Source organism: Stegostoma tigrinum, chromosome 5 (assembly GCF_030684315.1).
Source record: "Stegostoma tigrinum isolate sSteTig4 chromosome 5, sSteTig4.hap1, whole genome shotgun sequence".
NCBI classification, from domain to species: Eukaryota; Metazoa; Chordata; class Chondrichthyes; order Orectolobiformes; family Stegostomatidae; genus Stegostoma; species Stegostoma tigrinum.
The window spans coordinates 22,201,969-22,216,466 of NC_081358.1; the positions used below are offsets into that span (position 1 = coordinate 22,201,969).

At 39.6% G+C, this 14,498-nt stretch overlaps 1 protein-coding gene across 2 annotated transcripts in view; it reads left to right on the top strand.

Moving 5' to 3' along the window:
- tpd52 (tumor protein D52) overlaps positions 1-13,944 on the top strand; it is a 142,772-nt gene extending 128,828 nt beyond the window's left edge. The window contains exon 7 of one of the 2 annotated variants that reach the window (XM_048529099.2): positions 8,260-13,936. In XM_048529099.2, the coding sequence (XP_048385056.1) occupies positions 8,260-8,413 (154 nt within the window). In that variant the 3' untranslated portion in view covers positions 8,414-13,936. Of the gene's footprint in view, positions 1-8,259 lie in introns of both variants that reach the window. The other variant, XM_048529097.2, reaches the window with a different exon arrangement.
- Positions 13,945-14,498: the final 554 nt, after the last annotated feature.

Consider the following 14,498-nt stretch of genomic DNA (forward strand, 5'->3'; position numbering starts at 1 on the left):
CTTCATCAGAGAGGGGCTGATGAAGGGTCTAGGCCCAAAACGTCAGCTTTTGTGCTCCTGAGATGCTGCTTGGCCTGCTGTGTTCGTCCAGCCCCACACTTTGTTGTCTTAGCTTTTTTTAATAAGCTTACTTCAACTTTAACCTGCCTCTAGCTACTTCTGACTGCTTCAAAACGTGGTAGGTCTATCTCCAATATACCCCCAAAGAAAAGGGTCTGCAGAATGAAAATATGAGCATGAGCACTTGTTAAGGAGATAGAATGACTTGAACTTCTCCACTTCAATGGTGACAATTGAGCCCTAGGAGCTAACAAGATTATTATTCAACAAGCTGTTGTACGTACTCAGTACTTAGAGGAGCCTTCCCAATATTTCTAATTCAAAGGCTTTTACTTTCACCATTTCTCTTTCATTGCTGTTGCTATTTTCCCAACTTCTCATTATTAGGTTTGCTTCAAATGATGTTCTGAAGTGATAGCCTCTGTTTGCAGTCAGTATGATATTCCACTTAGCACACACACACGTCTTTCTCACCAGTAACACTGGACTATATTTGTGAGTGAAAACAATATGTATGTTTTAATTTCTCTTTTTCCCTATCTAAACTCACCAATAGGCAGTTGCAGCTCCATCACCATTTACAGTTATATGTCTTTGTGTCACAGCGTGAATTACATTTATTCATCAGAGAATCTGCTCTGCTGAATTTAAACTTCCTACTTGTTTAAATCACCAACTGGACAATTGATATATGAGGCAAATGTTAACTTAAATGACCTAGGAACTCTCCACTCTTTCCAAAGACTAGTCCTGTTATATGCTTTGCAGCAGTGCCTAACCTGGGTGGAGGGGTTTCTGTATGGGTAACTGTTTAAGGGGGAACCACTGAGAGCATTGAAATGCATTTCTTTGTTCTTATATATTTAATTTTCATACGTGTCTGAAATCTTTCAATTAAAACAAATATTCTTTGTGTTCTTTTAATTATAGACATGGATGGAATTTCATTAGGCATCTAAAAACATAAAGCAATGTTTTGAAAAGTTTGTAAAAGCAGTAGTTTATATTTAAGTAAGTTATCACCCGCACATTGTGCACCTGTAATGCTATACTCTGGGAAAACTATAAACTACTTCTGAATCATTAAGCATAAAATACTACAGGACAGTAGTGTTTGTTTTCTAATTGACCTACATATCAGTTCACATCCAGTAAACCCAAATGCAGGTGGCAACACTAGCTAATACGAACACAAGAAACGCCAGACTAGTAATATAATTATGCATCTCTTTTCATTGTGAAGTGATTCTCCATAACTAGCTGCACTGAACATCTGGAAGTAGTATGGTATTTGGCAATGGAATAAAGAGTGCAGCAGTGTTGTTTGCAAACAAATTATTCTCATATAAAGAAGATGATTAAAATTGTGCTTGGAAAAAACTTTAAATTACTCCCTTGCAAACATAGTTTGATAGATTTGTTCTAAATATTTTGCTGTAGTTTTCCACTACAGTGTGTGCCCCCACCCCACCCACTGAGCATACTGGAGCTATTCAGAGAATTTCTGGAAGTGATGGTAAGCCCCCTTCAAAGAAAAACGTTTATTGTCCAAATTCATTCTCAGTTGTAGAAACATACCTAATTGCCTTTTACTTGATGCCTGAAAGCAGCCTAAGAGCTGAAGCAGCAAGCTGATTTTGTGCAGCAGGTACTATGAGAATGTGGTTCATAAGAGCAGTTAAGATAAGAGCTTCCCTCAATGTGTTTGATTTAGAGTTCACAGAAATTGTTCAAAAGCAAAGTACTTGAAGTTTGAACCATATGCCAGACGCAGTCGACAGTTTAATCCCATGTATGTTTGACTGGGAGGCGTTCAACTGTTTAACCTTTAAACGTAGGGAGCTCTGGTTGTTTAGGAGATTAAGGATTTGGTGCCTGACTGTAATGATGGGACATTAGATAAGATTACTGTGCCTACAGCAGCCTATCATTTGCCTCTCCCCATAAATCTCATTGATGGGAAGAAACAAAACTCTATCTATGTTTTGGTGTGTTGATCCTCATACATAAGGGATATCCTTCTGGTGCCAGAAGGAGTACTGGACAGGGCCACAGATTATTATGTTGTTTGCTTCAAATGATGTTCTGAAGTGAGAGCCTGTATTTGCAGTCAGTATGATAAGGTTACTGTTCTTTAAAGGCAACAAATGTGAAAACATCTTTCCCATTTTTAGTTTCTGTATTGGCAGTACATCATTACTGTCTGTAAGCAAGAGCCATAAAGTAATTATGCCAGGAAAAGTGGTCATTTGGTCCATCAAATACAAGAGAGTGGTTACGCAGCTATTCTACAGTTGATGACAATGTTCCTGCACAATTGGCTAACAATTGTGGAAAATTAATTAAAAAAAATTAAGCTACCAACAATAATTTTTTGATGTTTTGCCTAAGTTAGGATAAAAATGTATTCAGTGAAACACACTTGATTGATGTACGTTTACAGGGCGAGCATTTATGAGACTGAAATGCTTATCTTGTATCAAATGCCACTTCAATAGTGTAAAGAAAGTCATGCACTGTGCTAGAAAAAAATTGAAAGCAAATCAGAGTTATAAAAATGTAAAACAAAACATGAAATATTGGAAAAGGGTATAATTGCTTATATTTGTTGAAGAGACAGCCAAATTTACGATTCAGAGGTGAATCTTAAAGAATGCTAATAATGATCTCATTCAGGTGTAAATATCTGTTTCTCAGTCGGTCTTTTTCTCCACATGGCATGATATTTATTTGCTTTCAACCACATCCCACCCAGAGTTTTAAGGTCGTGAAAAGGACTCAAATGGTGATAGTAAATGTACACTAAAAGTTAATGGTGACAGCTAATTAGTAATAATAAATGGATACTAAGGGCTGAAAAGAAGACAGCACTGGAGCAGTCTGAAAAGTCTTTTGTAAGTTGTAGTTCCTCATCAAATATTTGAGTTCAGAGCTGAACTTACAATTATAACCAAAATTGAGAAATGATGCCCAGGAGTACCGGCTATAAATCAATGCCATTATACGATGAGTACTGTACCTGTCTGCCTTTACGAAGGGGAAAGAAACATAAGAGGCTGCTGCTGACCTAATCTTTATATAAACTCTTAAACGGTCGTGAAAGGACAGCTGTAAAGCTCTCATAGATGAAAATATCACTAAAATTGCTTACAACAGTAATTTGTTTTGCATTAAAAAGGCTTGCCTATATCTTTATTTTGTCAGTTTTGTCATTTTTGTTTTCCACAAATGTGCAAAAATTATATAAATGTCCATCTGATATTTTGGTGCAAATGTTACTTCCCTGACACTTGGAGATAGTATGATAATTTCACTCTACCTTGGAGGATCTCCCGTCTCCTTACCACTCATTTCCTGATGGGCTGCCACCCTGTAATGATGTTGGATGTGCATTGATATTAAAATTAGAATTCGGTTTATTACGATATGTACTCACGAGTGCAGTAAAAAAGTTTACAAAGTTGCAACTTATGCTGCTGTTTTTTTTCATTCATTCATGGGATTTGGGCGTCTCTAGCTAGGCCAGCATTTATTACCCATCCCTGATTGCCCAGAGGGCAGTTAAGAGTCAACCACATTGCTGTGAGTCTGGAATCACACCTAGGCCTGTGAGGATGGCAGTTGACTTCCCTAAAGGACATTAGTGAACCTGATGGGTTTTTCTGACAATTATCATTAGATTCTTAATTCCAGATATTTTATTGAAAAATAAAGAAATAAAATGTTCTGCATTACAGTCCTTCAAGCAGACCCAGCATGGCCTTCCTTCCGGTCCATGCTGAGACCGTACCTCCTGCCTGTGGTGGGACCTCACCTCCAGTTCATGCCAAACTTAACCTTATACTATACAAAGTTTGCAGCCCCACTGCTGGCACCAAGCTCAGCTGTAGACGATGACATATCACAGCTGATGACCCATCTGTTCCCACTGTGGGCCTATCGCAGCTCTGCTGTGGGCACCAAGCTCCGCCACAGCCGATGGCCCACTAAGTTCCCGGGTCCAGGCCCCAGGCATACCAAAGACATGAGTCCTTGATCTGGTCACTACCATCGTTCCTGTCGATGACTCTCTAATACCGTGCTGGCTTTCGCATGATGTGAGAAGTTGAAACAAAAGGGGAGATAAAAGGACAGAGTGGGGGAGAGAGAGAAGGAAGGATGTGGCCAGCCCTGGAGCATGTAGACTCAGGAGGCCTAACGCTCACTGCTGCTGTCATCCATCCCGAAAAACTGCTGATGGTATACTCCTCCATCCGGTAAAGTCCTCAACCTGGGAATTAAAAGTGTGTTTCTTGAACAGGGAATTAAGACCATGTTGCTTTCCTTCGCCACTTTCAGTGGCTTGGATATGTGATCTCAATGCTGACTCCTCCACAAGTGATAGTGAAATGGTATTTTCCCTTGGCTCCATGGTTCTCTGGTACGCGGTGTAGAGCTGGATGAACATAGCAGGCCAGACAGCATCAGAGGAGCAGGAAGGCTGGATTATGTTTCGGGCCTGGATCCTCCTTCAGAAATGTAAGGTCATGTGGCTGTAGTACCTGGTTTGCTTCAGGATGTGGTTGAGCAGATTCAAGGCCGAAGAAATTACGAGAGAGTTGCAGTGGGAGAGAGATCCACTGACGTTTTTCTGGAGGGAGGAGTGTAACGTCTTCAGGGTAGGCATCCGTAGAAGAGGCTTCGCAGTGGGGTTAAAATTGTTTGAGATGATGGGAACTGCAGATGCTGGAGAATCTGAGATAACAAAATGTAGAGCTGGATGAACACAGCAGGCCAAGCAGCATTAGAGGACCATGAAGGCTGACGTTTTGGGCCTGGAACCTGCTGCAGAAATAGGGGAGGGGGAGGGAATTCTGAAGTAAATAGGAAGAGAGGGGAAGGTGGATAGAAGATGGATAAAGAAGTAGGTAGGTGCAGAGGAGACACTCCGGTCAAAGGCCGGCTGTGTTCATCCAGCTGTACACCTTGTTATCTCAGATTCTCCAGTATCTGCAGTTCCTACTATCTCTGTTCTCTGGTACACATCTTTTGTTAATAATCTGCAGCCCAACAAGCAATTAGGCTAGTGAATAGGTTGATCAGTGTAGAGCTGCTGTCATGTCATGTCATGTCATGTTCTATGGCACTGGGCTTATCTTGGCAGCCCTCAGAAGATCACTGAAATGCTTGCAGTACTGTGTCCACGTCCTAGTGACAGTACTGTAACTGCATACTTCACAGGCCACCTGTAGCCATGCCAGTTTTGTTGAACTTGCAGCTTTCTGGGAAATGTATGCTCCACTGTTCAAACACAGTCTCCAGAAGAATGTAAGAGAGATATCTGAAAATTGTCAGTCTGCCTTTGTGTATGGGCTGCCCTGGTAATAGCATGATACCGTCCTCTATCCTTCACTAGCTCTCTTCCCACATGAATGATTGCCTTTAAGTTCATCCTTTAAATTGCTACCACATTGAGTCTGCTATCTCTAATTGAACAGCAAATGCATCATCTGACTATGAATTTGCCATTATATTGAAAATCACAGCTAGCCTGGTGTGGGCTCAGTACCCAGAATTGGCCCTGTATCCAAGTGCCCAAGTGTCAGTAACTGGATGAAAATATTTAACTCCCAAGTGAAATGTACATTGCATGGTGTAAGTGAAAGAGCAACAAAATTATGGCACTGCATCGAATCAAAAAGATGTGAGCACCAACGCTAAGCAATAATACTTCAGATCTTAATCATACATTACAATGATGCTGCTTGCCAGATCTTTACATTTGGTCAGTAGTAGTAGATGGTTACACTTCTCTGCATTTTAAAGGTTTGTTTTAGTCAAAACTTACACAGCGACTTGCATTTCTTCCAGGCATTGTTTGACTTGCTCATTAATATGTCAATGGGTCTGCCATAGAATTCAGTTCCAATAAAACCGTTTAATTTTTTTCATATAGTTGGAAACATTGTCATCTTGTAAAGTAGAAAGCTTGAGGTTATTCCTACACTAGGTCTGGAGCAGATATTCTAAGTTAACACTATATTGTTTGGCTAAAAGATTGCTAAATTGTAATAGGTACTGTCCTGTGTTAGGCTATTGTCCCCTGTCTGATCTGATGATTTAGTTGGTGCTCAGAACTCCCTCAAACGGTGTAATCAAAAACAGTTAGGAAATAAACACTTCATAGTAATCTATTCTGAAATGTTTCAGAGACATAGGGCCTTTTTATTGTTCTCCACATCTCATACATTCCTAAAGTGGGTAATTTTCTGATTTGAGGTGTCAGCATCCCCTTTTCTCTGTCTTCTCCCCTGAGCTATTTGTAAGCTATAATTTAAGGCAATATTTGTTGGTCCAGCTGGTTGTCTTTGAAGTTGAATCAAAATGAAACCCTCTTATCTATGCTTAAACCTAAAGGCACACTTTTCAACAGAAGCCATAATCAGGAAGAGGAACTGAGCTGATTTTCTTCCTGACTCCTCTTCATCCACTGATACCCACCTCCCTATCTGAAGCCTACAGGCATGAAAGCTAAATATAGTGCTGTTAGAGCAGCAGTGGCTGCTGGAGACTAATGTGTTAAGGGCAATCTTGTGTAAGTATAGTGTCTAGGCAAAGTGTTTATCCAGATGACCATCAGATGAAATTTAGATATCACTGACATTCTTACAGCAAAGCTCACGTGATTATGCACCAGATTATCTTAAATCTATTAATACATCTGGTGAATTTTTGCACTCCCTATGTCCAACCTGCAAAACGTTGCTGAAACCTGAATGTGCTGGAGCCACCCAGTAATTATGGGTGTGGATGTTACATTTGAGAAAGGCTACAGTGGTCAATTCTGTGATTAACATTTTTGTGTTAGGGGAGAGCACAGCACAGAGAAATGGAATAATAGTACAAGCCTGCAGCTTTTCTGAGAGATTGTACTGCATAATGAACAACATAGTGCAAGGTTATATTGAAATCCTGACAAAAACTAAGAATCTTCCATAACTGATCGAATTAAATCACCCAATAAGCTTTATTTGCTAATATATTTGGGAGTCAGAGTTTTGAAGAATACATAATTAGGGAACTTTATAAATTTCTAATCTGACTCCTGTATCCAATGGGTATATTGACCAAAATTTGTGGTCAGTCCAGGCGGAAGGGTGCTCCATGTCAGTAACTTCCATTTTCCTATTGGTAGTTTAAATCTGGTTTCAAGTCAAAGCCATGTTTTGGCATGCAACAATAGTGTCAGCAAGCAGATGACAAATCAAATCAAAATATTCACGTGCAACAGCTCAGCAAGTTAAAAACATTAAAATCCTTTATTTTTAACTCAAAGTTTTAGGCAGGTAAGAAGGTATAAAGCTTGAAGGTAGCAAAAAATTGTTCTAAAATATTTTTTCAATCTGACAAAATTGGATATTCCACAAATAAAAACTAGTTTTCCAGAGCCAATGAGGCTAGTGAGCCATAATTATGAACCTCAAGCACTGATTAAAAACCCAGTTACACCTCATTCAAGAACATGTAACTTTTTTCAAGGATTAATAGAATGTGACTCAGTGTAGAAGTGGAATTTTTCATCAAAATATGACTGTAATGTGGATTGAAGACTGTGGGAACCTCTGCAGCATATCCTATGAAGGAGCTAGACATACTGACAGCAACTCCTGGACTACTGCATTATTCTTTGTATGTCTGATCTTCCAAAGTTGCTGTAAATTTCAGTGGATAATTCAGCTGACCCTATCAAATCACTTCAGAGTATGTGTGAAATTTGTCCACATTGTCCACTCTATTGTGGATGAAGACACTAAGTTGGTATGTTTGTTCCTTTTTGTATGTTAAGATTCATGATACCTTTTGATGTCATAAGGATTATACTCTAGATAATCATGTTGTTACTTTCTAACTTCTATAGAAGCTGTATGTTTATCGCAGCAAATAATGTGATTACTTATATAAAAACGTGTAAGTTTTCATTTTTCATCAAATTAGCACAAGTATAAAAATGAGTATGTTTATTATTTCGAAAAAGACTTAGGTTCTGACATCAAGGTTAAAACTTGTTGATAATTGGTTTTTATACGTTCAATCCAAGAAATAGACCAATGTTTAGAAGTTATGCACATGCTTAATGTATTTTACATGTAAACCTTAGTATATCCATGAAGTTTGTTTTTTTAAAAAAGTAACGTACAGGTTATATTTTTCTTGACCTAGGAAGTATCAGAGGGAAGTGAGAGTACGTTTGAAACTTGTTGATCTGGAGCTGACATCACGCTTCCTTGGAGCCAAAACAGATACAACACTGCTAGAGGCAGAAGCTACACTCCTGGGGTTGTTGGACATTAAGGATACAAATCAAAGTGGTTGAAAGTTATGAGCAATGATGTAATTTTGTTTCCATAAAGAATATATGTATCTTGCTTACTATTTTATAAGGAATAAACTTTTACAGGGTACACGTGTGTGTGTTGGTCAATTCAGACATTGCAGATATTTTTATTGATACAGCTTCAAAACGGCAAATGTGAAACAACCGTTCACTTCTCTGAAAGAATGATGTTTTCCTGCTCACTCTGATATAATCCTCCTGTTGTGTACACACTGCTGTGATTTTCGTTCAAACAAAGTTCCAAATTCTTATTGTTCCCCTGAAATACTGGTCTCCACAGAGGTAAGCTTTTCCAAGTTCTGTGTTAAGAGGCTGTTCATCTCAGCAACATCCAATCATACTGCATATCCAATCATACCTATGCAATTCCTAACCTGACCACTGTTCAGAAATGTTCTTGGACATGCCATTCGATTAAGATTAACATATTAACTGACTTGGGTTTTGCTTTAATGAAAACAAAGAAGTCTGTAAATACTCGACATGTTTGACAGTCTGTAGAGAGAGAAATATTGTTAACATTTCAGATTGATGCTTTTGTTTAATAGGTATGAAAAAATCCAAAATATTTGTGCTTGAGCAAATGCATTTCCATTTATTCCATTGATTAAAATGTGCACTTGAACAGTTTATTCTTTGCCACTGAAAGGATTGATGGTAAAATGACATATATCCAATAATCCTATGACAATCGGCTGGACAAATAACCAATTTTTTAATGTACAATGTATTTACCTAAACTGTACCTAGAAACTGATTTACTGTATGTAACTTTGTCATTGTCCTAGTCAATATTTTGGTAATTCTATTGCAGTCTGTTGAGATAAGCTATATTGTCTGCTGTTATATTTTGGATTATCATCACACAGGGACATTGCTGATTGTGACGTGGACCTCTGTTTTCAAATACAGAATTGCAAAATATGAAGGATTTGACAAACAGTTCATTTTAAGAATTAGTTACACAATGAAAATTGTAGTGCAAAAAAAAATTTGTAGTGAGACTATCACTGTTTGCCCTTTTTTTTCTCATTTTTGGTTTGGAATGATGAGCTGAAGTTGAAACTGAAAGTTTGAACAGAGCTTTTTTTTTGAAAAATGGAGAGAATGAACAAACTGATGTTTGCAAATGGGATCAGGCCTGGAAAGATAATTGCAGGATAATTATTGTCCAAAGGCAGCTGTTAGGATGTTGTATTGGTCGGCCAAGGAAGGGCAGTGCAGGCAAGGCAACCATAGAGAATGCATTAGACCATAAGACGTAGGAGTGGAAGTAAGGCCATTTGGCCCATCGAGTCCACTCCGCCATTTAATCATGGCTGATGGGCATTTCAACTCCACTTCCCTGCACTCTCCTTGTAGCACTTGATTCCTTGTGAGATCAAGAATTTATCGATCTCTTGAAGACATTTAACATCCCGGCCTCCACTGCGCTCCGTGGCAATGAATTCCACAGGCCCACCACTCTCTGGCTGAAGAAATATCTCCTCATTTCCATTTTAAATTGACCCCCTCTAATTCTAAGGCTGTGCCCAGGGGTCCTTGTCTCCCCGCCTAACAGAAATAACTTCCCAGCGTCCACCCTTCCTAAGCCATGCATTATCTTGTAAGTTTCTATTAGATCTTCCCTCAACCTTCTAATCTCTAATGAATACAATCCCAGGATCCTTAGCCGTTCATCGTACGTTAAACCTACCATTCCAGGGATCATCCATGTGAATCTCCGCTGGACACGCTCCAGCGCCAGTATGTCCTTACTGAGGTGTGGGGCCCAAAATTGAACACAGTATTCTAAATGGGGCCTAACTAGAGCTTTATAAAGTCTCAGAAGCACATCACTGCTTTTATATTCCAACCCCCTTGAGATAAACAACAACATTACATTCGCTTTCTTAATCACAGACTCTACCTGCAAGTTAACCTTTTGAGAATCCTGGACCAACACTCCCAAATCCCTTTGTACTTCTGCTTTACGAATTTTCTCACCGTTTAGAAAATAGTCCATGCCTGTATTCTTTTTTTCCAAAGTGCAAAACCTCGTATTTGCTCACGTTGAATTTCTTCAGCCATTTCCTGGACCACACTCCTATACTGTCCAAATCTTTCTGCAGCCTCCCCACCACCTCAGTACTATCTGCCTGTCCACCTGTCTTCGTATCATCGGCGAACTTTGCCAGAATGCCCCCAGTCCCTTCATCCAGATCATTAATATATAAAGTGAGTAGCTGCAGCCCCAACATTGAACCCTGCAGGACACCACTTGTCACTGGTTGCCATTCCAAAAAAGAGCCTTTTATCCCAACTCTCTGCCTTCTGTCAGACAGCCAATCCTCAATCCAAGCCAGTAGATCACCTCGAACACCATGGGCCCTCACCTTACTCAGCAGCCTCCCATGAGGCACCTTATCAAAGGCCTATTGGAAGTGTAGATAGATAACATCCACTGGGTTTCCCTGGTCTAACCTCTTCCAAGAATTCCAGCAGGTTTGTCAGACATGACCTCCCCTTACTAGATCCATGCTGACTTGTTCTAACCCGACCCTGCACTTCCAAGAATTTAGAAATCTCATCCTTAACAATGGATTGTAGAATCTTATCAACAACCGAGGTTAGGCTAATCGGCCTTTAGTTTTCCATGTTTTGTCTTGATCCTTACTTAAACAAGGGGGTCACAACAGTGATTTTCCAATCATCTGGGACTTTTGAAAGATCACAACCAAAGCCTCCACTATTTCCTCAGCCACTTCCCTCAGAATTCGAGGATGTAGCCCATCGGGGCCTGGAGATTTATCAATTTTTAGACATTTTAGCTTTTCTAGCACTTTCTCTTTTGTAATGCCTACCATGCTCAACTCTGCCCCCGGCTCTCCTTAATTGTTGGGATACTGCTCATGTCTTCCACTGTGAAGACTGACGCAAAGTACTTATTAAGTTCTTCAGCTATTTCCTTATCTCCCATCACTAGCCTTCCAGCATCAATTTGGAGCAGCCCAATGTCTACTTTTGCCTCTCGTTTGTTTCTTATATATTGAAAGAAACTTTTACTATCATTTCTAATATTACTAGCTAGCCTACCTTCATATTTGATCCTCTCCTTCCTATTTCTTTCTTTATCTTCTGTTTGTTTTGTAGCCTTCCCAATCTTCTGATTTCCCAGTGCTCTTGGCCACTTTATAGGCTGTCTCTTTTCCTTTGATACATTTCCTGACTTCCTTTGTCAGCCATGGCTGTCTAACCCACCCCCAGATAATCTTTGATAATGGGAACTGCAGATGCTGGAGAATTCCAAGATAATAAAATGTGAGGCTGGATGAACACAGCAGGCCAAGCAGCATCTCAGGAGCACAAAAGCTGACGTTTCGGGCCTAGAGCCTTCTTCAGACTTTTTTTTTAATGTACCGGAGGAAGAGGTGGGGTTTGGGGCCTGTGTCGGTGCAGAAGAGGGACTGTTCCACGTAACCTACAAAGAGGCAGGCATAGCTGGGCCCCATGCGGGTGCCCATGGCCACCCCCTTAGTCTGTAGGAAGTGGGAGGAGTCAAAAGAGAAGTTGTTGAGTGTGAGGACGAGTTCAGCTAGGCGGATGAGAGTGTCGGTGGAGGGGGACTGGTCGGGCCTGCGGGACAGGAAGAAGCGGAGGGCCTTGAGGCCATCTCCATGCGGAATGCAGGTGTACAGGGACTGGACATCCATGGTAAATATGAGGTGTTGGGGCCAGGGAATTGGAAGTCCTGGAGGAGGTGGAGGGCGTGGGTGGTGTCACGGACGTAGGTGGGGAGTTCCTGGACCAAAGGGGAGAAAATGGAGTCCAGATAGGTGGATGATGAAGGGTCTAGGCCCGAAACGTCAGCTTTTGTGCTCCTGAGATGCTGCTTGGCCTGCTGTGTTCATCCAGCCTCACATTTTATTATCCCAGATAATCTTTCTTTTCTTTGGGATGAACCTCTGTACTGTGTCCTCAATTACACCCAGAAACTCCTGCCATTGTTGCTCTACTGTCTTCCCCGCTAGGCTCTGCTTCCAGTTTTTTTTTGTCAATTCCTCTCTCATGCCCCTGTAATTACCTTTATTTAACTGTAACACCATTACATCCGATTTTGCCTTCTCTCTTTCAAACTGCAGACTGAACTCTACCATATTATGATTGCTGCCTCCTAAGTGTTTCCTTACTTTTAGATCTTTTATAAAGTCAGGCTCATTATAGATGCAGAAAAATGGGAAACCATAGATTGAATTGTTTTTGACTTGGTCTTTGGTTAGAAGATTGTTTGCTGAGAAACTGCTGAACTGTAGCACTGTGCTAAAGATTTACCTCTAGTTTTATATTCAGTCAAAGAATTGTTAAAGGTTCTGAAAACAAAATCCCAGATTATAAGAAAGAAGTGACTATTCCTAGGATCCTACTGGAAGTTGTTTTCATTGTCTGGTGATTTCAGAATTCAAACAAGATACAACTCCATGTAATACAATGGATTGTTCAAGGATTCTACAAAGACTGGTACTCATCATCGAACTGGCAAATTACAACTCTTATTCTCTTTTAATTTATCCTTTAACTGTATGTGTCTGTGTCACAGTCAGGGTTATGTTTAAAAAAGATTAGTTTTGATCATGGACATTAATTAGATTACTTTGTTTAGCTTTGTTCTGCTAATGTTTCAGTATTAATAATAAATTGTTACTTTTTGATTAAGTTATAAACTTGGTGTCTGACATCTAAAGTCTGGTTAATTGGCCAGTTTTGAGGGTCATTGAATATTTTACTTTCAGTGATAATAAGCCTGATTTAGTTTGGCTTGCTATTGCTGTGTTGAAACATTATTTTTGAAGTTATTGTAAGATGCAAAGAAATATATAATCAATTAAAGTACACATTGTTAGTTTTTTCCAACTTGGCTACCCTTTTTATTTTAAATGAAAACTTCCTACTGAACCAATAATTAAAATCAACTCTGTAAAAGAAAACACTTTTGAAAGATGACACAAGTGATAAACCTGATATGTATGAGGTCTCATGAAGTTCATTTTCACGTGTTTGGCAGACTGGTCAAAACAATTGCTAACAACTAGTCTTCAAGGGGGCAAAAAAATTAATACTTAACATTTTGCCCTAAAACACTTTATTACAAATTAAAGTTTTGAAACTGCGAATTTTCTTTCAGAAATGCTGGTCCTTTCTCACCTCCGTCTCACCTAAATTTTTGATTCCAGTATGTGAGATGTGATGCAGAGTATCTTGGTATGTCTAAAGTGCCTCACCCATGTAGCCATTTTACATGCAGAAGTCTGCATTGTTGATGTTAGCAAGCTATTTGACTTTAGGGGCATCACAGTCAAATATTGTCCTGTTCTCTTCAGTCGAAGCACTAAAGAAATTTGTTGCATTCTGTGTTAGCTAGAAAGCAACCTTGTTTTATTTAATAATTTGAGTAGCTAAGAAAAATTGAGAACAATTCTGATAGGTAGTAAGTGAAATAGATATCAAATGTAAGGCAGCAGGCCGAGCAGCATCAGAGGAGCAGGAAGGCTGACATTTCGGGCCTAGACCCTTCTTCAGACACATTTCTGAGGAAGGTTCTAGGCCTGAAACATCAGCTTTCCGGCTCCTCTGATGCTGCTTGGCCTGCTGTGTTATCCAGCTCTACACCTTATTATCTCAGATTCTCCCGCATCTGCAGTTTCTACTATCTCTAGATATCAAATGTGTTGATTTAATAAAGAAGTGAATTTTTATGAATGCTGTAAGATTTATTATCTGCATAAAAGGATTACAATTATATGTAAATTTTCAAGATCAGTGGACATCGCAAAAACTTTCACAGGCAATGAAGTACATTTTGAGGCTCAATCACTCCTGCAATGTAGAAAGTGCAGAAGTTAATTTGCACTTAGCAAACTCCCACAAATAGAAATGTGAGTTGAGCAGATAATTTTTTTTGTGATTTTAATTGATGGGTAAATGTTGACTGGGGTAGTGGGGCCAGCCCCTGTGTTCTTTGATCTATTGCCATGAAATACTTTAAATCCACCCAGACAGGCAATTGAGACTTTAACTTCCTAACTGA